Source organism: Crinia signifera, chromosome 2 (genome assembly GCF_055691185.1).
Source record: "Crinia signifera chromosome 2, ASM5569118v1, whole genome shotgun sequence".
Lineage (NCBI taxonomy): Eukaryota > Metazoa > Chordata > Amphibia > Anura > Myobatrachidae > Crinia > Crinia signifera.
In genome coordinates this window covers 400,062,079-400,085,022 of record NC_139218.1, presented here as the reverse complement: position 1 = coordinate 400,085,022, position 22,944 = coordinate 400,062,079, and the positions used below count along the sequence as shown (strand labels likewise).

General features: G+C 50.2%; 1 protein-coding gene across 5 annotated transcripts in view; it reads right to left on the bottom strand.

The window, feature by feature from the left end:
* The window catches only part of NUMA1 (nuclear mitotic apparatus protein 1), a 47,003-nt gene that overhangs the window by 5,560 nt on the left and 18,499 nt on the right, over window positions 1-22,944 (bottom strand). For 2 of the 5 annotated variants that reach the window (XM_083170549.1, XM_083170550.1), the window contains exons 11-26: window positions 17,207-17,324; window positions 16,577-16,717; window positions 15,015-15,137; window positions 11,208-14,918; window positions 10,882-10,923; window positions 9,483-9,551; window positions 8,748-8,858; window positions 8,321-8,551; window positions 7,575-7,747; window positions 7,107-7,359; window positions 6,185-6,467; window positions 5,965-6,101; window positions 4,851-5,078; window positions 4,177-4,281; window positions 2,254-2,484; window positions 2,139-2,162 (exon numbers count right to left, since the gene is read on the bottom strand). In XM_083170549.1, the coding sequence (XP_083026675.1) occupies window positions 2,139-2,162; window positions 2,254-2,484; window positions 4,177-4,281; window positions 4,851-5,078; window positions 5,965-6,101; window positions 6,185-6,467; window positions 7,107-7,359; window positions 7,575-7,747; window positions 8,321-8,551; window positions 8,748-8,858; window positions 9,483-9,551; window positions 10,882-10,923; window positions 11,208-14,918; window positions 15,015-15,137; window positions 16,577-16,717; window positions 17,207-17,324 (5,980 nt within the window). The remainder of the gene's footprint in view (window positions 1-2,138; window positions 2,163-2,253; window positions 2,485-4,176; window positions 4,282-4,850; window positions 5,079-5,964; window positions 6,102-6,184; window positions 6,468-7,106; window positions 7,360-7,574; window positions 7,748-8,320; window positions 8,552-8,747; window positions 8,859-9,482; window positions 9,552-10,881; window positions 10,924-11,207; window positions 14,919-15,014; window positions 15,138-16,576; window positions 16,718-17,206; window positions 17,325-22,944) is intronic. The other 3 variants (XM_083170551.1, XM_083170553.1, XM_083170554.1) reach the window with 3 other exon arrangements.

Genomic DNA, 22,944 nt, shown 5'->3' with positions numbered 1-22,944 from the left:
GTTATCAGACACCCAGTAACCAATAACAGCAGTTATCAGACACCCAGTAACCAGTAACAGCAGTTATCAGACACCCAGTAACCAGTAACAGCAGTTATCAGACACCCAGTAACAGCAGTTATCAGACACCCAGTAACCAATAACAGCAGTTATCAGACACCCAGTAACCAGTAACAGCAGTTATCAGACACCCAGTAACCAATAACAGCAGTTATCAGACACCCAGTAACCAATAACAGCAGTTATCAGACACCCAGTAACAGCAGTTATCAGACACCCAGTAACAGCAGTCATCCGACACCCAGTAACCAGTAACAGCAGTTATCAGACACCCAGTAACAGCAGTTATCAGACACCCAGTAACCAATAGCAGCAGTTATCAGACACCCAGTAACAGCAGTTATCAGACACCCAGTAACCAGTAACAGCAGTTATCAGACACCCAGTAACCAGTTATCAGACACCCAGTAACAGCAGTCATCCGACACCCAGTAACCAGTAACAGCAGTTATCAGACACCCAGTAACCAGTAACAGCAGTTATCAGACACCCAGTAACCAGTAACAGCAGTTATCAGACGCCCAATAACAACATTTATCAGACACCCAGTAACAGCAGTTATCAGACACCCAGTAACCGCAGTTATCAGACACCCAGTAACCGCAGTTATCAGACACCCAGTAACCGCAGTTATCAGACACCCAGTAACCGCAGTTATCAGACACCCAGTAACCGCAGTTATCAGACACCCAGTAACCGGTAACAGCAGTCATCAGATACCCAGTAACAGCAGTTATCAGACACCCAGTAACCAGTAACAGCAGTTATCAGACACCCAGTAACCAGTAACAGCAGTTATCAGACACCCAGTAACAGCAGTTATCAGACACCCAGTAACCAATAACAGCAGTTATCAGACACCCAGTAACCAGTAACAGCAGTTATCAGACACCCAGTAACCAATAACAGCAGTGATCAGACACCCAGTAACAGCAGTGATCAGACACCCAGTAACCAGTAACAGCAGTTATCAGACACCCAGTAATCAGTAACAGCAGTTATCAGACACCCAGTAACAGCAGTTATCAGACACCCAGTAACCAATAACCGCAGTTATCAGACACCCAGTAACCAATAACAGCAGTTCTCAGACACCCAGTAACCAATAACAGCAGTTCTCAGACACCCAGTAACCAATAACAGCAGTTATCAGACACCCAGTAACCAATAACAGCAGTTATCAGACACCCAGTAACCAATAACAGCAGTTATCAGACACCCAGTAACCAATAACAGCAGTCATCAGACACCCAGTAACAGCAGTCATCAGACACCCAGTAACCAATAACAGCAGTTATCAGACACCCAGTAACCAGTAACAGCAGTTATCAGACACCCAGTAACCAGTAACAGCAGTGATCCGACACCCAGTAACCAGTAACAGCAGTTATCAGACACCCAGTAACCAGTAACAGTCGTTATCAGACACCCAGTAACCAATAACAGCAGTGATCCGACACCCAGTAACCAGTAACAGTCGTTATCAGACACCCAGTAACCAGTAACAGCAGTCATCCTATTACCGACGCACAGTGGATGAAGACAACTTGCAGCCTGAATCTGTTATTGAGCCCGTCCTGTCACAATGAGGCGGTGACATCAGAGATTCCCCCTTTCACATTGCTATGCCGGGATTGAGATCCTGGGTCCAACCTGACTCCAGTGCTTTCACATTAAACCCGGGTCTTGCATTATACAGAGGGTGACTGGGATTTAACCCCCCTTATAACGCGGGTCCAATTGCCAGGTTGGTCGACCTGGGTTATTGAGTGCTTTCACACTGCACTTTGACCCGGGTCGATACATCATCAACCTGCAATTACACAATTTATTTTGGTGATGTGAAAGGGGCAAGAGGCACTTCCTGGACAAGCAGGTGTATCTGGGGTCTCCTGGGCCCCCTGACACAGCAGTCTCTTCATATCGCGGCGGGGGTGATTATTGTACTGGGGTACCGGGTCACGCTGCTTGTCCACTAGAAGCCAGGTGCTCTCTGAATAAGTTACAGATGAACCCCAAACCATTCACAAGCCACCTCGTGCACCGTCACCTACCACAAATGAGCCCCCCGCCTTTACCTGTACATGTGGTTCCTCTAATACCTGTACAAGAGAAAACCCAAATCTGTTACACCCCAATAATCATGCACAGGGGCACGGCATATACAACATATATACCGCTGGAAGTACTCACCTTGCTCATCTTAGGGGACTTTGCCGCGGGCCCTCTCGGGGACTTCTTGCCGGACGACTTGCGTCCTGAGAGGTGCGGGGAATTGGCAGCGCTGCCACCTGGTTTCCTTCCCTGGGGAGCATTTTTTGGAGTGGTCTTTTTGTTAAGACCCCTTTTGAGCAGACTGCTCCCCAGCTTCTTAGGGGTGCTGAGAATGGTGAAGGCCATGGACTGGCGCCGGCTGGTGCTTGCCTGTTGGAGTGAGGAGAGCGGGTTATGCACTTATAACAATGAACCCGTGATCTAGACCAGAGCTGCCCAATGCCAGTCCCCAGGTACCGCTAGCAGGAAGAGCTCGGGGGATGCTGGGTATTAATCCCACCCCGAATACACGGCTGGAGTTCAGAAACACACACACAGGCGCAGCAGCCTGATACCACTGATGTGCGAGGCAAAAACGCCTGCTGCCACAGTGGTCAGCCTGTAACATGGCAGCTGCCCCATGTGCACCCTTCAGGTCAACCAAAGAATGTACAGAACAAACAACGCATTGCATAGGAACAGAACATTAGTCCTCCGATGGAGGAGACGGTCGCACAAAGCGATACCATGCATTAGATGCACGTCATACCACGTAGCACAGATGCACGCCATACACTGCAGCCATACCACGTAGCACAGATGCACGCCATACACTGCAGCCATACCACGTAGTACAGATGCACGCCATACACTGCAGCCATACCACGTAGTACAGATGCACGCCATACACTGCAGCCATACCACGTAGCACAGATGCACGCCATACACTGCAGCCATACCACGTAGCACAGATGCACGCCATACCACGTAGCACAGATGCACTGCAGCCATACCACGTAGCACAGATGCACGCCATACACTGCAGCCATACCACGTAGCACAGATGCACGCCATACACTGCAGTCATACCACGCAGCACAGATGCACGCCATACACTGCAGTCATACCACGTAGCAGATGCACGCCATACACTGCAGTCATACCACGTAGCACAGATGCACGCCATACACTGCAGCCATACCACGTAGCACAGATGCACGCCATACCACATAGCACAGATGCACGCCATACCACGTAGTACAGATGCACGCCATACACTGCAGCCATACCACATAGTACAGATGCACGCCATACACTGCAGCCATACAACGTAGCACAGATGCACGCCATACCACGTAGTACAGATGCACGCCATACCACGTAGTACAGATGCATGCCATACACTGCAGCCATACCACGTAGTACAGATGCACGCCATACACTGCAGCCATACCACGTAGTACAGATGCACGCCATACACTGCAGCCATACCACGTAGTACAGATGCACGCCATACACTGCAGCCATACCACGTAGTACAGATGCATGCCATACACTGCAGCCATACCACGTAGTACAGATGCACGCCATACACTGCAGCCATACCACGTAGTACAGATGCACGCCATACACTGCAGCCATACCACGTAGTACAGATGCACGCCATACACTGCAGCCATACCACGTAGCACAGATGCACGCCATACCCTGCAGCCATACCACGTAGCACAGATGCACGCCATACACTGCAGCCATACCACGTAGCACAGATGCACGCCATACACTGCAGCCATACCACGTAGTACAGATGCCCGCCATACACTGCAGCCATACCACGCATTAGATGCATGACACACACACACACACACACACACACACACAGCAGCCTTACCCTGTATTACAGATGCAGCTGCACCGTACAGACACAGAGGAGAACCACCTGCAGGATTGGACTCTTAGTCCATGTAACTTCCTTACAACATGAAGATTGCGGATATTCTAGCATGAGCTCTATGAAGCCCAGAGCTCCATCCGGAGTAACTGGTCAGTGGCCGGTATCTGCAGCCGCGCTGCACGACTCACCTGCTGGCTGGTACTGGCTTTGCTTTCTGCCGTGGACATTCTGCGGGTCTCTGGTCTGTCTTTGGGGGTCATTGGCCGTGGAAAGCAACTGGCAGACTTCTTGGACTATTGGAAGAAAAGGATAAGTCGTCCAATTCTGAGACCAAGAAAGACTCCCACCCACCCCCACCCCCCCAGGGACATTCATCGCAGAGACCCTGCCTCAACCCAACGGTGTGCTGGTCAGAGACCATGAACTACCCCCCCCCCCCCAGTACACAGGAACATTCATTGCAGAGACCCTGCCTCAACCCAACAGTGTGCTGGTCAGAGACCATGAAACACCTCCCACCCCAGTACACAGGAACATTCATCGCAGAGACCCTGCCTCAACCCAACGGTGTGCTGGTCAGAGACCATGAAACTCCTCCCACACCCCCAGTACACAGGAACATTCATTGCAGAGACCCTGGCTCAACCTAACGGTGTGCTGGTCAGAAACCAAGAAACGCCTCCCACCTCAGTACACAGGAATATTCATCGCAGAGACCCTGCCTCAACCCAACGGTGTGCTGGTCAGAGACCATGGAACGCCCCCCACCCCAGTACACAGGAACATTCATCGCAGAGACCCTGGCTCAACCCTACAGTGTGCTGGTCAGAGACGGAACCACCTCTACCGACTCGTTTCTCACCTCGGGGGTGTCAGGACCATAGTGAGACTCCTCAGTCACCCGCTTCTGCCGCCTCGTCGTTACGCCACCTTCTGCCTCCTCGAATCCACCGGGTGCCAGGGTCTTCCTCCGTGTGCCTGCCAGGGACTCTCTGATCTGATTGGGTAAGAGGGTGGCACGCCGCAGGGTCTCCTTGGGGTCTCCAGTTTTTACCTCCTCGTCCGTTATGATGGAAGTGAAGAGGGACGGCTGCAATAAGGAGGCAACTCTGTATTATGGGCTCCTTATACACAAAAGATCCCTTTTATAACTCTCAACAACATCCTCTGCATGTCCCAATGGTTCCTCGGCAACCACTGGCATACAGGATATCTGACCAATCGACAGCAGGGTCACAGTGTGGTTATAACAGCAGGCATGCCCTGCCCATGTTATAAGAGGATCCTTTGCTTAAGTACAGATTACTTAATACCACAACTATTCTGCTTTACCCACCTGTGGTCAAGCAGGGATATCCTCATCACTGGCACTATTATGCTACTAGAGACCAAGTTTTGGAAACAATCAGGAGACAATGGCTATCTGTGTGGAGTTTGTATGTTCTCACTATGTTTAAGTGTTTTGTCCACTATACTCTAAAGATATACATAAAATGGACAGGTGACTTCAGAGTGTAAGCTCCAGCGGCCGATGTGAGCAACCACTGATGTTCTGGTGCTATATATAAATACGGTTCATGGATTACATCTGATCTCCCCAGTCCTGCAGTCACTGTGTAGCCGTTTCTCTTCTCCCGGCCAATGACAGGGATCGGAAGCAGGTGGATCCGTCCACAAGCCCCTTTGCTGACAGTAGCATAATTATCGCACTGTATGGGGCGGGGACTATAAATGAACAATGAAGGAGGCAGGTTCCACCCTGTAGAGATGGGGGGAAATCTTGGCCATTCTCAGACACGGACCACCGATACCCTCTCCTGGCTGGGGAAGAAGCTGGGGGAACAGCCAAGCACAGGGAAAGTTCTGCAATGTTGTTTCGGATGACTTGGGGTGCTCATTGTCCAGCTTACATACTGCACTGCATGAAATGGTTAATACTACTCTGACAGCAATCAGGAAATGCACAGACCACATACCCTGGACTCTAAGGGGTAGGAGGTCTTCAGGTGAGGGGGGCAGGTCCGGTTCCGCTGCTGCAGCTCTGCTATCCTACTCCAGTCCTCCTGGGGGTCTGGTTCATCCTGGCAGGTGCTCATGTAGAAACTGCTCCGGCCTGAAACACATTACAGAGATCACATCTCAGGACTTCACCCCTTACTACAGTCGCTGCCCGGAGGCTGCTGTTGGAATACTCACTGCCGGTCTGGGACAGCCGCGTAGAGCTGCGGGTGGGGGGCCGGTAGCCGGGTAAGGCCATTAGCACAGAGTTATTGAGGCTGTCGTCAGACGAGGTGTGCTCCGATTTCACCAGAGACTCCTGGGACGGGAGGCTGGTAATAGCTGGGGCCGAGATGGCCGACCGGGGTTTCCTCCCACGCCGCCCGCTCGGCTGCTGGTGTAAGTTCTGCTGAGATGGGGCAGAGCGGAGGCTGTAGAAGGAGGTATTAGCGCTCTCTGGCTCCGCCTCTTCCTTCATTTTCTAAACCACAAAAGGGAAAAATATGTATCAACTCAACCAGTCTCTTCCCACGGGGCGACTACCAGCAGGCGCAGGAGTGAGAGGAGACTGGAACACGGACTGTGATTTGTATCTATTTTTACCAAAAAATGCATTTTTATTTGGACCGCTATGCAAATAAGACACACAAGCAGACCTTGCTGATTAAAATTATATCCAGTGATCCTGTACTGTGGATGTGACAGCGGCCAGATATAGTTTTAATCAGCAATGTCTGCTTGTGTGTTTTATCAGCAAAGGAACGCAAATAAGAAGCATTTTTTGGGGTAAACACAGGCGCAAAAAGTTGGTAAACGCGCTCATGGGCTGTTTAATGTGACCGCAGCAAGGATGAAAGCAGACACATATGGAGGCTAATGGTCACCCCCCACCCCGGGGGTAAGGCTCCTGTATTAGTAGAAGGAAAGGGGTGTGTGGCTGGGTACTGATGTACGAGCATTACATTATAGCTGCAGGGCTATAGGGCCCCATTACCAAGCAAACAGGGATCCTGACCTCCGCTCCTCTGCCTGAATCTATATCCATCTTGGCCGTACGGCTACAGACTCGGAGAACCCACAATATGAACTATTGGACCATAGAACAGAAGCTGATCACTACCTTTGTCATGGTTATGTTGATGACCTGGGTGGTCCTCCTCCGGGCCGAACGGGTCTTCTTGCTGGAATCTAGAGAAAGATCACCAATGGACCCAAGACTGGCATCGTGCTTGGACTGGACACGGTTGGGGATGGGGGTGAAGTAGAGGCTTTCTAGCGACTCCACCTTTCTGGGGAGACGGCTGGACGGTGGGGCCTCCGGGCTGACAGAATGGCCAGAGGTGGAGGGCTCCTGATTGGAGCGGCCGTTCCTCCTGTATGGAAAGGCGCCATTTAGAACACCACAGAATGGGCACAAGAGAACAGCGTGCTATTGGTCACAGCGAGGACCACTTACACGCAGATAAGCGCATTCGCAACATTCAGCGCAGAACATTTGTTACAACATGTCAAATATACGCCTGGTAATTCCGTAAGACAGAGATAATCGTGACACCCCCCCTCCAGTCTGTGGGGCAGAAGCCATTACCTTGTAGAGTTCATCGGGTTGTCGTCCTCGTCGCTCATATCCAGACTGTCAATGCTGACGTCAGCGTGGCTTCGGGTAACCCGCGGCGGGCCTAGCGTCTCCCGACTCTTCATCGAATCAGTGGCCACCTGAGACTTGCCTAACTCGCGAAGCTGCCGGTCAGCGAACTCCACCTGGAGAACGGAAAAGAGCAACAACGTGGGCGATCGGTGACTGGCAGTGATCCTGGGCACCATTATGTTAGGGCCATCTGACGCCGGATATTTACACCAACAAGACTGATAGGCCGATGGGGAAAGAGAGGAGACGGGGATATGTATCATATAGCAACCAATCCGGTCCTAATGATTTTATAAAATGTACTGGAGGCGTACTGGAGGCTGACTGCTTACTAAAGGTGCCCATACACTAGTAAGATTTATTTTCAGATCTGGGTGGTTGGAACAAAAACATGGTTATGGATGAGTGACAGTTTGTCAGTTTTCCAGCATTTCCAAGCAAATGGTCAACTGTCATTTGCTCTCATCCATAACCATGTTTTTGTTCCAACCAGCCAGATCTGAAGATAAATCTGCGTGTGTATGGCCACCTTAACAGCGGCCTCTCCCTTCTTTAGGAGGCCTTGTTATATTAACCCTTTGCGTTCTATTACATATCAGCAGCAGAGCACTATACCGGCAGAGACAACGGTGTTGGGTATTGCATCGTGCGGTCATCGGTAACGCAGTGAAGGGCTCAGCGCTTACCTGCGCCTCCAGGCTCCTCACTTGGTTGGTCAGGGTCTTGCAGCTCTGCTCGGCCTCCTTGGTTTGCATCAGTGAGAGCTGGAGTTCCTTGGCAAGGCGCTCGGACTCAGATTTGCTCTCCGAGTTCTCCTTGCGCAGCTGTTCCTGTTCCCGGGTGATGTTCTGCAGCTCGTTGCTCAGCTCCTGGTTCTGTTGCTTCTTGGCGTCATAGTGCAGCTTGGCCTTCTCCATCTGAGAAGATGCACAGGACATGATACTAGGCACAGCTAGAGGTCTCTCCTGACCCCAATAACCAGAACTCCCTGTACACTACACATTCATAGAGACAGAGTTCAGGAAGCCTAACGCATGTGGCCCTACAGTCCGCAGCAAAGGAAGGTGTGTACCAGCAACTGCCAGGAGAGAGGAGAACCCATGAGACGCCTACCTGGACTTTGTAGTGCTCCACCGTCTGCACCTGCTGTTCACGCTGTGCCTCCAGCTCAGCCACTCTCTTCTGCAGCTTCTCCAAGTCTTTATGTCCTTCACTGTCCCGCTGCTTCGTGGACAGAACCAGGGGACAGGGAACGGGATGGGACAGAACAGACGAGAGGGAGGAAAAGAAGACACTTGTTAAAAAGCACAATGGATGCCAATGTCTGGGTAGAACTTCTGACGCAGGGTTTTAATGCCCCCATTAGCGACCAGATGGGAGATTACAATAAGGGCTTCAGAAACGGTATAAAGTGAAGGGGGTAATTCAGGATGTTCCACCTTATGTGGATGGTGGATCAATCACGTTTAGGTGGACGATACCATGATTAACCACTAGAAGTTGAAGGCGTCTAGTTAGATGCATAAACTTTGTCGACGGCGTCTAGATAAGACAGTGATGGGAGATTGCCACCGGTGTATGATCGATAGGAACGTGGTTGAGAGTAGCAAGGTGGACATGAGTTTTTTGATACAGGACCACTTGTATCATACTTTACTATCCAAGCGGACATAGAGCTAGAATATAATAGTGCGCCCGAAGTATGGCGAGCGTAGGGAGACTAAACGCGGTGGACCAAGTATAGGCATCTAACTACACTCCTTCGACCACTAGTGGTCCATCATGGTATGGTCGAGCCTATATCCCAGAACAGGTCCAGACACTCCATGAGCACTCCACTGTCTGTACCTTCAGCTTCTCCTGCTGACTCTGGATGGTCTTCTCCTTCTCACTCAGCTGCTTGTTCAGCTCCTGCACCTGGAACACAACAACAAGCCAGGTAACATCTAGAACAACCCCGGAGCAGGCGAGAAGACATCATTACATGACAGACAGGGGGCAGGCAGATACTCCTAGCAGGTAAGTGTAGTCCTGCCAAAGCGTCCCTCATCGTCACATGCACCAAAGAGGCAGACCGAGCCTTTCAGCCAGACACGGCGGTGGTCCACCTCTACTGGTAGGATGAGTAGCACCACTCAGCCAGTACAGAGCCAATCGGTGGGGCTCATCGTGGTCAGAGAGCTGGCAGGAGTAGACTGTACCTGAAGAGTGGAAGACAACATGGATGAAGGGAGCCCAAAGCCATGAGAGAAGGATGGTACGGATGTTAGTAATGGGAGAGCGGGTTTAGTATAAGGAGTCAGATGAAGCCACCACAGAACCACTAGTAGCCCCTGTGCTCACCCCGCGACATACACTAAAGGTGCCCTACCCTAGGGCGATTTGTAAATCCAAAATCAGGTGAGAAATGGGATGAAAAGTGACCAAGTCGCACGTTGTGACATCAGGTCCGATGCGTTGGGTGCTCCTGTGAGCGCCTGTAGATCGCACTATAGATTTATCACATCGCCAAGCCTTTCAGCAGGCTGGGCTTGCATACGGTACAGCATAAACATACAGTGTATCATATGCAGCCCGGCCATCCGGGAGGTCCAAGTGGGGATCGCAGGTAACTTCTCCCCTTGGAGAAGTTCCCCTATAGTATGGGCACCTTAACTGATAGGCAACGATACAATGCTGTGATCTTCATTGAAAACTGTTTGCAGGCTGTTGTAGGCTTCCACACCCCATGTGTCCACCAACTCACAGTACACAGGGGAAACGGGAAAGGGCCGAGGAACAGTGCATAAGAGAGTCTCCCCCGATGCACAGGAAAAGCTCGGATAAGGGTGAATTAAGAGGGTCTATCATAAAGCTTGCAGGACCATGGGCGTCATTACAAAGGAATATTCCAGATGCCAAGGCGGCACTCCGCTGGCAGAAATTACAGGGAATCATAGGGATAATCATTTCGGGAGTTTGAATGCAGAAGAAGCCAAAAGGAACGGAAGTTTTCTAACCTGTTTGGCAGCACGGACGACTTAAAGAGGACTTATTTTTTTGGTCGGGGTGGAGCAGAAGCTGCTCAACTACAAGTGCACACCAGCACGAGATCCCATGTCCTGCTGCGGCCTTTTGGCAAACAGTTCCCAAGGAAAACTGCGGTGGAACGAGAGCCCAGAGATGGCGCTGTGCAAAGTGGGTATGTTAGCGGCATGCACCATCACCGTTTAAGCAGCTGGAGCTGAGGGTTGGCTACACTCGTTACCTGCTCAGAGTCGATCTTCTTAGCGCCCTTCAACTGCTCCATCTGTTAGGGGGCATGACAGGAAATGTTAACACGAGTCCCATGCACCACAAACCAGTCATCTTCCCGATACGGAGTCAATGCTGGCGAAGCCAGATTTACTACCACATGCCAATACTAGAGTCTAAACTTCAACATTTGCAGGATCATCTAATACATTTTTCTTTATTTCAGGAGTATCACTATTTCTCTGGTCCCCCAAATCACTGAGAATGTTTCATGTGATTACACGTATCACACCCAGGTCCCGTCCCCCCCATACTATCCCATATAAAGGATTATGGTACCTGGGCCAACAGCTTCTGATTCTCCTCCTGGAACTTCTGCCTTTCATCCAGAACCCTAGTCTTGGCCTGATCATACTTGCTGGTCACTGCTTCCAGCTTTTGGCTAAGGTCTTCCACTTGTACTTTACCCTCCGAGACCATTTTTTCATACTGCTGCCGGACAGTCTGAAGTTCCTGCTGGTGCTTCTCGGAGATCTTGGACAACTTGCTCTGTATCATCTCAGACTCCTGATTAGAGGATTGGGACAAAGACTTATTGTCTACCAGTAGTTTCTGGATGTCCTCCTGAAGCACAGAGACCTGCTTAATGTAGTCATTCTTCTCCTTTTTAAGAGTCTCCACTTCCCCCTCTTTCTGGCACAATCCAGCTTTAAGGGACATCAATGAAGACACTTCGGCCTTGGTCTTTTCTAGCTCGATCTTCAAACTCTCAGCAGTCTTCTGGTTCATCAGAAGTTCCTCCTTGTATTTGCTTTCCCTTTGAGCTTGCTCCGCATTGAGCTCGGTGTAGCTGCTTCGGAGGGATTCTACTTCTCGGAGAAGACTTTGTGAGTTGTTAAGTTGCTGCTGGATACTAGATATCTGCTCTTCCTTCTGGGAGCATTTCTCCTTCCAGGTCCTAACGTCCTGCTCCAGCTTTGCTATGGATGCCTCTTGAGAAGACATCTTCTTCTGCAGTCCGTCAACAGACATCCGCTGTTTTTCGGCCTCCTCCCTGTAGCTTGAGGCTTCAGTGCTCAGGTTCTGGACGGCCCCTTGCTTATCAGACAGTTCTTTAGTGGACGTCTCCAGTTTTTCCTGGACAACCTTCAGCTGTTTTTCTAACCCAATGCTTCTAGCGGTCTCCTTCTCCAGAAGCTTCTGGACCTCAGAGTAACGTTGCTCATTTGTGGCCAGCGTTGCAGTCACTGTCTTTAATTTCTCTTGCAAGTCGTTACTCTGTCCGGATGCCTTTTCCTTGTCCTTCTGATATTGGGCAATTTGATTTTTGGCTTCAGCCATGGATTTCTCCAGTTCCCGAGAAGCAGATTCAACACGAGACAACTCTCCGCTCGACTCGCTTAGAGTCTTCTGGCTCTGCTCTAGCTCCTGTACCTTATGGATCAGCTCCTTTTTTAAAGCTTCTAAAGAGGATTCTCTCTCGGTCTGTAAGGAACGGGCCTCCTCCAGCTGCTTCGCCAGCTCACTAGTCTTCTGCTGCTCTTGCTGGAACTTGGACAACAAGTCCTGGATTCTGCTTTGCTGCTCTTCCGATGCAGAAGTAGTTTCAATTGTGGCAGTTTTTGCGTCAGCTGCCTCTTTGCGAGCGCTGCTCAGGGCATTTTCACTCTCTCTGCACCTTTCCTCCAGCTCTGCGATTTTAGATTTCAGCACAGTCACATCCCCAACTGCAGCTTTGTACTGCTCATGGATGGAGGAATGGTCCGTAATTTTAGACTGGACGTCGCACTGCAAATGTTGGATCGTCTCCTCCTTTTCACAGACCGTGGCTTTCAAAAGAATGATCTCCGACTCTGTCGTTTTAACGGTGTGAACATAGCGTTGAATTTTTTCTTCCTGGGCAACCACCTGTTCTTTTAAGGATTGTAACGATGCCACTTCTTCTGAAAGCTTGGACACAGTTTGCTTCACTTGCTGTAACTCCTCTTCTCTGGCAGCTAGCTCTTTGGCAAGTCTCTCCACCTCGCACTCTTTCACCGTGATGAGGTCAAGAGAACGGGACAGCTCATTCTGAAGGGCCGAACACTCATTCTTATGGCTGTCCATAGACTTCTGCAGCTGACCCTTCACTTCCATTTTAACGGACTGCGCAGTTTTGAGTTCTGAAACAGCTTTTTCTTTCTCCTCTGCCAGACGAGAAATCTCAGAGTCTTTCTGGGTAACTTCCTGTTGGTGCCTCCGAATAGACTCTTCTAGTTGCTTTCTAGATCGCTCCAATTCTGTAGAACGTTCCTCTGCATCATGTTCCCGTTCCTTAATGGTCGCCTGCATGGAGTCAATTTCAGATTCCAAAGCCAACATTCTTTTTGACTTCTGCTCTTCAAGCCGCTTTACGCTGGCTTCCAACTCGGCCTTCCTCATTTTCTCTTCAGAGAGCTCTTTAGAAAGCAGCTTCAGCTCTTGTGCCGTGGTGCTGCAGCTGGTCTCCAGCTGTGAAACGCGCTCTGCTTTCTCCTGTTGTGCCAACCTAAGCTTGTCTTCTGTTGACTGGATTGTATGAAGTAACTTCTGCTCCTGAGCCTCCTTCTCCTCAAGTTGAGTTCTGGCCGCGCAGAGGGCAGACTCCAGCTCGGACACCTGATCCTGCTGGGTAGACGCGGCCACCTTTGTCTGGGCTTCTATATCGGACACTTTTAGCCTCTCTTTTTCCAACTGCTGGCAGACTTGCTGGTGCTCTTTCTGCAAATTTGCCAAATTTTCTTCCACTAGGCTGGAGCTCTGGGCTTGTTCTTTCCATTTGCCCAGTTCCTTTGTAAGGGTCTTAATCTCATCTTCCCGCTGCCTGAACTGAGATGATGCCTGAGACAGCTTCTGCTGCAGGTCCTCCGTTCTTGCTCGGAGTTCCTCCTCTAGCTGACTGAGCTGAGTTTCCAGCTTTTTACTAACTGCTCTCTCTTCAGCGAGATCTGCAAGGGCCTGTTCGCCGCTTTCGTTCAGCTTCTTCAGATCCCCTTGCAGCACCGAATTCCTCTCCCGTTCGCCTTCCAGAGAAGCAGAATATCTTCTCTCCTTTTCCAACAATTCATTCAGGTTTTTTACCGAGTCTTCGAGTGACGCCAAGTGCTCTTTAACTCTGCTGTGCTCCTCAGTAGCCTGCACCATGCTGGACTCTTTCTGCTGGTAGATTTTCAACTGAGCTTCTTTCTCCGCAAGCTGCGAGCTCATGGACTCCAGGGTAGCGTTATGGGTCTTCGTCTGTGTGACATTCTCCAAGTCCAGGTTCTGGCATTTGGCAATCAGGTCTAGAATAGTGGCATCAAGCTCTTGCACCTTCAGTACCAGCTCAGCCTTCTCCCTTTTCAGCTCTTCCAGTGCTGCCAAAGTGGCAGAATTTTCTTTTTGCAAGGTCTGTAATGTTCTACCAAGGACACTCAATTCTTCCTCCTTAGCTTGCCTATAATCGCTGAACTGTGCGACACTAGCGTCTCTGTCGGCAACCAGTTTATTGCACTCTTGCTGCAGATTCGTTATCTGCTGGTCGCTGGCGCTCAATTTGACGGTTAGCTCCTGCAATTTGCAGTCGGTAAGTTTTAAAGTCCCCGTGAGATTGTCCACTTGGCTGTTGAGTTCTTCAATGCTCTTCTTGGAGGACTCATCTTGTTTGCGCAGCGCATCCTCCAACTGTCCCCTCTGTTTTCGCTCCTCTTCCACGTCTCTGTGGAGACCAGAAAGCTCCTGGTCCTTCTGTGCCAAGGAGGACTTCAGCTTGGAGATCTCCAGCTTGAGGGTGGTGATCTGGCACGTCAGCTTTTCCTCTTGCAGCCTGGCCTCCTGGTCTTGCCTCTCCTTCTGGAAGGTGATCTCCGATAGGGAGGTCTGCAGGTTGGTGACAATGTCCTGCAGCTGCATTTTCTCTGACTCAAAGCGGGCACTCTGTGACTCGAAGCTTGCTGATGCCGCACTCTTCTCCGCTTCCATATCTGCAATCTGAGCCTGAAGGGCCACTGATTTAGTATTCAGCTCCAGAACCTCTTGTTGCAGGTGTTCCAGCTAAAAGGCAGTCAAAAATATTAAGAGGAGTTAATACAGGTTTCATTGTAGTTCTGCGTGCCCACTGTTTTATGTACAAAATTCTAAACCAAGTACCTTCAGAACATCTCCCAGACTCTCCCCTGACGACGGCAAGCCACGGTCCCCTGCCATCTTCAGCTGATCCTCCAACGTAGAAATCTTTCCCTGTAGAATCTGGTTGCGTTCTTCCAGGTCTTTCTGTTACATACAAGGAGGGTAATCCTTGGTCAATATGAGATGTACTAAAACAATGACACAGGGGCAAGAACTGGCCTACAATGGAGGGCACAGCTGCAATCAGGATGGACTATATTGGATGTGCCCTGCTAAAGCATTGTGCTCTCCGGAGCGGTGGGAGGTGGCTAAACAGACGCATGAAGATAGTCAGCCTTACAGGCGAGTTACAGGTCACTGAAGAGTTAGCAGACGTCATATTGGAGGCTACATACAGACAGCTCTGCCAAAGGGCTGAGGTACTAAGCGATATTACCAAGCTTTATACAGACCGCTGCATAAAGTCACAGATGTGCGACCACCCAAAAATAAGGCCAGGCGTTATAATGCACAATGTAAATACAAAAAAAGGTTAGAAAAAACCAGCGCTGTAAGCTTCAATATAGCAGTCCCCGGACAGGATTCCCGTCGTCTCCAAAACCTACTTCTATATCCATACACATATGTAGATGTGGATGAATATCAGTAGCCAATCGGGCAAATCAGGGTCCCTGTCGCTGTGTATTGGCAGACACTTACTTTACAATTCCGCCTCGCATACACGTAGTGTTTTCTTAATCTTTAAAACAGCTGTTATCACACAGGCGTGCACTCAACACAGTGGTAGGACACTTACTTTAAAATGATGCCTCGTGTTCACGTAAAGTAAGTGTCTGCCAATACACGGCGACAGAGACCCCAACTTTTCCCATTGGCTCCTGATATTCATCCACATCTACATGTGTGTATGGATATATAAGGAGGTGTTGGAGACTACGGGAATCCTGTCCGGGGACTGCTATATTGAAGGTAGTTCACTTACAGCGCTGGTGTTTTCCTAACCCTTTCTTTGTATTTACGTTCAGCATATTTAGGAGATTGACGGTCTCCAAGGAAATAAATAGCAGCTCGTTATTTAATGAACTATTGTTTTGCGCCTTGTCATAAGTGTCTTGTATTTTCCGTGATTATAATGCACAGCTCAACTACATTATACATGGAAACGCTGAAGACGAGCTCAGGGAGAACAGAAACCTCCCGTGGAGCAGAAGGGCAAAAGCGTTTACGTTATACATGGAAACGCTGAATGCCCGCTGCGGTGAATAATCAGCGCATTCTAATCATCATTTTCAGATTGTCTAGAAAAAGGTGAAATAGAAGATCTATTGCAGAGAGCGTAGCGGCTGACACTGCCATGGTACAGAACAAGGAGAGACAAGTGGCGATAACATACACTGTTCTGCAGATACAGGAAATACAATGTCATGTTTGGGGAAAGGACAAGTTCTGAGACTAAGATACCATATGTCACTGAGGAATTCAAGGCTCTGTAAAAGGTAGAACAGTGCACTGTGCAATGGGAGATAAGGTGTCCGGTCTATGAACACATTGGTACTATAGTAACACAACACATCACTACCTACCTTTTGTGCCACCAGAATGCCAAACTCATTTTCCAGCTGACTCTTCTGCTGCTTCCAGCTTGCCGCGGACACATCGTGCTCCTCTGTGGTTTCATTGAGGGCTTCGGTCAGCTGCGCCAAATGACTGGACAATTCCCGCACCTGGGCAAAGTAATGAGCGTCTGTGAATCTAATACAGGCAACAGTATTCCCCGCAGGCTAGAGCGCCAACCCCTTCGTACATGACAAATGCCTATCACAGCTTAGGAACAGGACAGAATTTTGTACCTACCTTAATAGCCTTTTTCAGAATCCAATTTGAGGATGCTAATTAGGCACTAATTAGAGTAACGGGATATCCCTGTGACCATGAGGTCAGCGGTCAAATGACCGACCCCAGAATCCCAATACAAAGAATCCCGACAGAGGCTCTGAGGTACCGAACCTTTTTTTTAGCTGCCTAAAACCCCCCCCAGTACCACGCAGCCTGATTTTAAACCACCCCCCTTGTAAGTTTTTAACCCTCCCCGCACCCCAAGTAGTCCAACAGAGCCTAAACCTATCACGCTGACTCGCAGAGACCGCCACACTTGTAACTGCCTTCCCTTATACCAAGAGCGCCGCAGAAGTAGGAGTTACGTAAGTAGGTACCTTGTACGAGAGGTTTCCGTTCTCCTCGGACAGCTGGTCATTCTTACGCTCCAGCTGGCTTCGGTCGGTCTTCATGTCCTGGCATTGCTTGAGGGTGTCTCGCAGACGTATCATGAGACTAGAACAAAGGAGAAATCAGCATATGTTTCTAAGCCCCTGTAGGATCCATACAGAGGTAGGTGACGGAAACGTGTTCTTACATTAGATGCGTTTCTCACAGGCTCGTACTGTCAGTGCAAAGGGTGGACGGGCATAAAGATGGCGCTAGCGGAGGCGGGGACTGAAGCTCCTCCTCCGCCGTACAAAGAACCACTTCTCCCCTTTAGCAAGCAGAGGTGGAGAGAGATAGAACGTAAAAGGAGACAAAAGGAGAGGAGGGTGATTAAGAGCAATTCAGTCCATGACCCTACAAATTAAGGGTAGGAGTAACTGCACGGACAGTACAGGCCTATGAGAAAGGGAACAAACAGCAAGGAGAGATTTCCATTTACCTACACCACACACTCAAATCAAAAACCATGCTCAATGACCGCGTGGGGAAGCCACGGGAAGTAAACAGCGCTAACGAGGGGAGGTGGATTTCTAAGGGGGCAATTACAATGAGCTCAATGAACTGAGACAGGCTGGGGAATGGACAGAAATACTGGGTGAAGTACAAAGCAGCCATTAAGTCGGTCACAAAGATGTATATGATTAGAGACTGATATGCACCATTACTGACTGTCCGCTGGTCTCAGTCATAGCTGGGGGTTACAGTCCCCAGCTATGACCCCATGTGCACCATTACTGACTGCTGGTGTCTGATATGGGGGCTACAGTCACAGCTATGACCCCATGTGCACCATTACTGACTGCTGGTCTCTGATATGGGGGCTACAGTCACAGCTATGACCCAATGTGCACCATTACTGACTGCTGGTGTCTGATATGGGGCTACAGTAACAGCTATGACCCCATGTGCACCATTACTGACTGCTGGTGTCTGATATGGGGCTACAGTCACAGCTATGACCCCATGTGCACCATTACTGACTGCTGGTCTCTGATATGGGGCTACAGTCACAGCTATGACCCCCATGTGCACCATTACTGACTGCTGGTGTCTGATATGGGGGCTACAGTCACAGCTATGACCCCATGTGCACCATTACTGACTGCTGGTGTCTGATATGGGGCTACAGTCACAGCTATGACCCCATGTGAACCATTACTGACTGCTGGTCTCTGATATGGGGGACTACAGTCACAGCTATGACCCCATGTGCACCATTACTGACTGCTGGTGTCTGATATGGGGGCTACAGTCACAGCTATGACCCCATGTGCACCATTACTGACTGCTGGTCTCTGATATGGGGCTACAGTCACAGCTATGACCCCCATGTGCACCATTACTGACTGCTGGTGTCTGATATGGGGGCTACAGTCACAGCTATGACCCCATGTGCACCATTACTGACTGCTGGTGTCTGATATGGGGCTACAGTCACAGCTATGACCCCATGTGAACCATTACTGACTGCTGGTGTCTGATATGGGGGCTACAGTCACAGCTATGACCCCATGTGCACCATTACTGACTGCTGGTGTCTGATATGGGGCTACAGTCACAGCTATGACCCCATGTGCACCATTACTGACTGCTGGTCTCTGATATGGGGCTACAGTCACAGCTATGACCCCATGTGCACCATTACTGACTGCTGGTGTCTGATATGGGGCTGCAGTCACAGCTATGACCCCATGTGCACCATTACTGACTGCTGGTGTCTGATATGGGGGCTACAGTCACATCTATGACCCCATGTGCACCATTACTGACTGCTGGTGTCTGATATGGGGGCTACAGTCACAGCTATGACCCCATGTGCACCATTACTGACTGCTGGTCTCTGACATGGGGCTACAGTCACAGCTATGACACCATGTGCACCATTACTGACTGCCGGTGTCTGATATGGGGCTACAGTCACAGCTATGACCCCATGTGCACCATTACTGACTGCTGGTGTCTGATATGGGGGCTACAGTCACAGCTATGACCCCATGTGCACCATTACTGACTGCTGGTGTCTGATATGGGGCTACAGTCACAGCTATGACCCCATGTACACCATTATGGGGCTACAGTCACAGCTATGACCCCATGTGAACCATTACTGACTGCTGGTCTCTGATATGGGGCTACAGTCACAGCTATGACCCCCATGTGCACCATTACTGACTGCTGGTGTCTGATATGGGGGCTACAGTCACAGCTATGACCCCATGTGCACCATTACTGACTGCTGGTGTCTGATATGGGGCTACAGTCACAGCTATGACCCCATGTGAACCATTACTGACTGCTGGTCTCTGATATGGGGCTACAGTCACAGCTATGACCCCATGTGCACCATTACTGACTGCTGGTCTCTGATATGGGGCTACAGTCACAGCTATGACCCCCATGTGCACCATTACTGACTGCTGGTGTCTGATATGGGGGCTACAGTCACAGCTATGACCCCATGTGCACCATTACTGACTGCTGGTGTCTGATATGGGGCTACAGTCACAGCTATGACCCCATGTGAACCATTACTGACTGCTGGTGTCTGATATGGGGGCTACAGTCACAGCTATGACCCCATGTGCACCATTACTGACTGCTGGTCTCTGATATGGGGCTACAGTCACAGCTATGACCCCATGTGCACCATTACTGACTGCTGGTGTCTGATATGGGGCTGCAGTCACAGCTATGACCCCATGTGCACCATTACTGACTGCTGGTGTCTGATATGGGGGCTACAGTCACATCTATGACCCCATGTGCACCATTACTGACTGCTGGTGTCTGATATGGGGGCTACAGTCACAGCTATGACCCCATCTGCACCATTACTGACTGCTGGTCTCTGACATGGGGCTACAGTCACAGCTATGACACCATGTGCACCATTACTGACTGCCGGTGTCTGATATGGGGCTACAGTCACAGCTATGACCCCATGTGCACCATTACTGACTGCTGGTGTCTGATATGGGGGCTCAAGCCACAGCTATGACCCCATGTGCACCATTACTGACTGCTGGTGTCTGATATGGGGCTACAGTCACAGCTATGACCCCATGTGCACCATTACTGACTGCTGGTGTCTGATATGGGGCTACAGTCACAGCTATGACCCCATGTGCACCATTACTGACTGCCGGTCTCTGACATGGGGGCTAGTCACAGCTATGACCCCATGTGCACCATTACTGACTGCTGGTGTCTGATATGGAGCTACAGTCACAGCTATGACCCCATGTGCACCATTACTGACTGCTGGAGTCTGATATGGGGCTACAGTCACAGCTATGACACCATGTGCACCATTACTGACTGCTGGAGTCTGATATGGGGCTACAGTCACAGTTATGACCCCATGTGCACCATTACTGACTGCTGGTGTCTGATATGGGGGTTATAGTCACAGCTATGACCCCATGTGCACCATTACTGACTGCTGGTGTCTGATATGGGGGCTACAGTCACAGCTATGACCCCATGTGCACCATTACTGACTGCTGGTGTCTGATATGGGGGTTACAGTCCCCCAGCTATGACCCCATGTGCACCCTTACTGACTGACTGCTGATGTCTGAAATGGGGGCTACAGTCACAGCTATGACCCCATGTGCACCATTACTGACTGCTGGTCTCTGATATGGGGGCTACAGTCACAGCTATGACCCCATGTGCACCATTACTGACTGCTGGTGTCTGATATGGGGGCTACAGTCACAGCTATGACCCCATGTGCACCATTACTGACTGCTGGTGTCTGATATGGGGGCTACAGTCACAGCTATGACCCCATGTGCACCATTACTGACTGCTGCGTCTGATATGGGGGCTACAGTCACAGCTATGACCCCATGTGCACCATTACTGACTGCTGGTGTCTGATATGGGGGCTACAGTCACAGCTATGACCCCATGTGCACCATTACTGACTGCTGGTGTCTGATATGGAGCTACAGTCACAGCTATGACCCCATGTGCACCATTACTGACTGCTGGTGTCTGATATGGGGGCTACAGTCACAGCTATGACCCCATGTGCACCATTACTGACTGCTGGTGTCTGATATGGAGCTACAGTCACAGCTATGACCCCATGTGCACCATTACTGACTGCTGGTGTCTGATATGGGGGCTTCAGTAACAGCTATGACCCCATGTGCACCATTACTGACTGCTGGTCTCTGATATGGGGGCTACAGTCACAGCTATGACCCCATGTGCACCATTACTGACTGCTGGTGTCTGATATGGGGCTACAGTCTCAGCTATGACCCCATGTGCACCATTACTGACTGCTGGTGTCTGATACGGGGGCTACAGTCACAGCTATGACCCCATGTGCACCATTACTGACTGCTGGTGTCTGATATGGGGGCTACAGTCACAGCTATAACCCCATGTGCACCATTACTGACTGCTGGTGTCTGATATGGGGGCTACAGTCACAGCTATGACCCCATGTGCACCCTTACTGACTGCTGGTGTCTGATATGGGGCTACAGTCACAGTTATGACCCCATGTGCACCATTACTGACTGCTGGTGTCTGATATGGGGGCTACAGTCACAGCTATGACCCCATGTGCACCATTACTGACTGCTGGTGACTGATATGGGGCTACAGTCACAGCTATGACCCCATGTGCACCATTACTGACTGCTGTTGTCTGATATGGGGGCTACTGTCACAGCTATGACCCCATGTGCACCATTACTGACTGCTGGTGTCTGATATGGGGCTACAGTCACAGCTATGACCCCATGTACACCATTACTGACTGCTGGTGTCTGATATGGGGGCTACAGTCACAGCTATGACCCCATGTGCACCATTACTGACTGCTGGTCTCTGATATGGGGGCTACAGTCACAGCTATGACCCCATGTGCACCATTACTGACTGCTGCGTCTGATATGGGGGCTACAGTAACAGCTATGACCCCATGTGCACCATTACTGACTGCTGGTCTCTGATATGGGGGCTACAGTCACAGCTATGACCCCATGTGCACCATTACTGACTGCTGGTGTCTGATATGGGGCTACAGTCTCAGCTATGACCCCATGTGCACCATTACTGACTGCTGGTGTCTGATACGGGGGCTACAGTCACAGCTATGACCCCATGTGCACCATTACTGACTGCTGGTGTCTGATATGGGGGCTACAGTCACAGCTATAACCCCATGTGCACCATTACTGACTGCTGGTGTCTGATATGGGGCTACAGTCACAGCTATGACCCCATGTGCACCATTACTGACTGCTGGTGTCTGATATGGGGCTACAGTCACAGCTATGACCCCATGTGCACCATTACTGACTGCTGGTGTCTGATATGGAGCTACAGTCACAGTTATGACCCCATGTGCACCATTACTGACTGCTGGTGTCTGATATGGGGGCTACAGTCACAGCTATGACCCCATGTGCACCATTACTGACTGCTGGTGACTGATATGGGGGCTACAGTCACAGCTATGACCCCATGTGCACCATTACTGACTGCTGGTGTCTGATACGGGGGCTACAGTCTCAGCTATGACCCCATGTGCACCATTACTGACTGCTGGTGTCTGATATGGGGGCTTCAGTCACAGCTATGACCCCATGTGCACCATTACTGACTGCTGGTGTCTGATATGGGGGCTTCAGTCACAGCTATGACCCCATGTGCACCATTA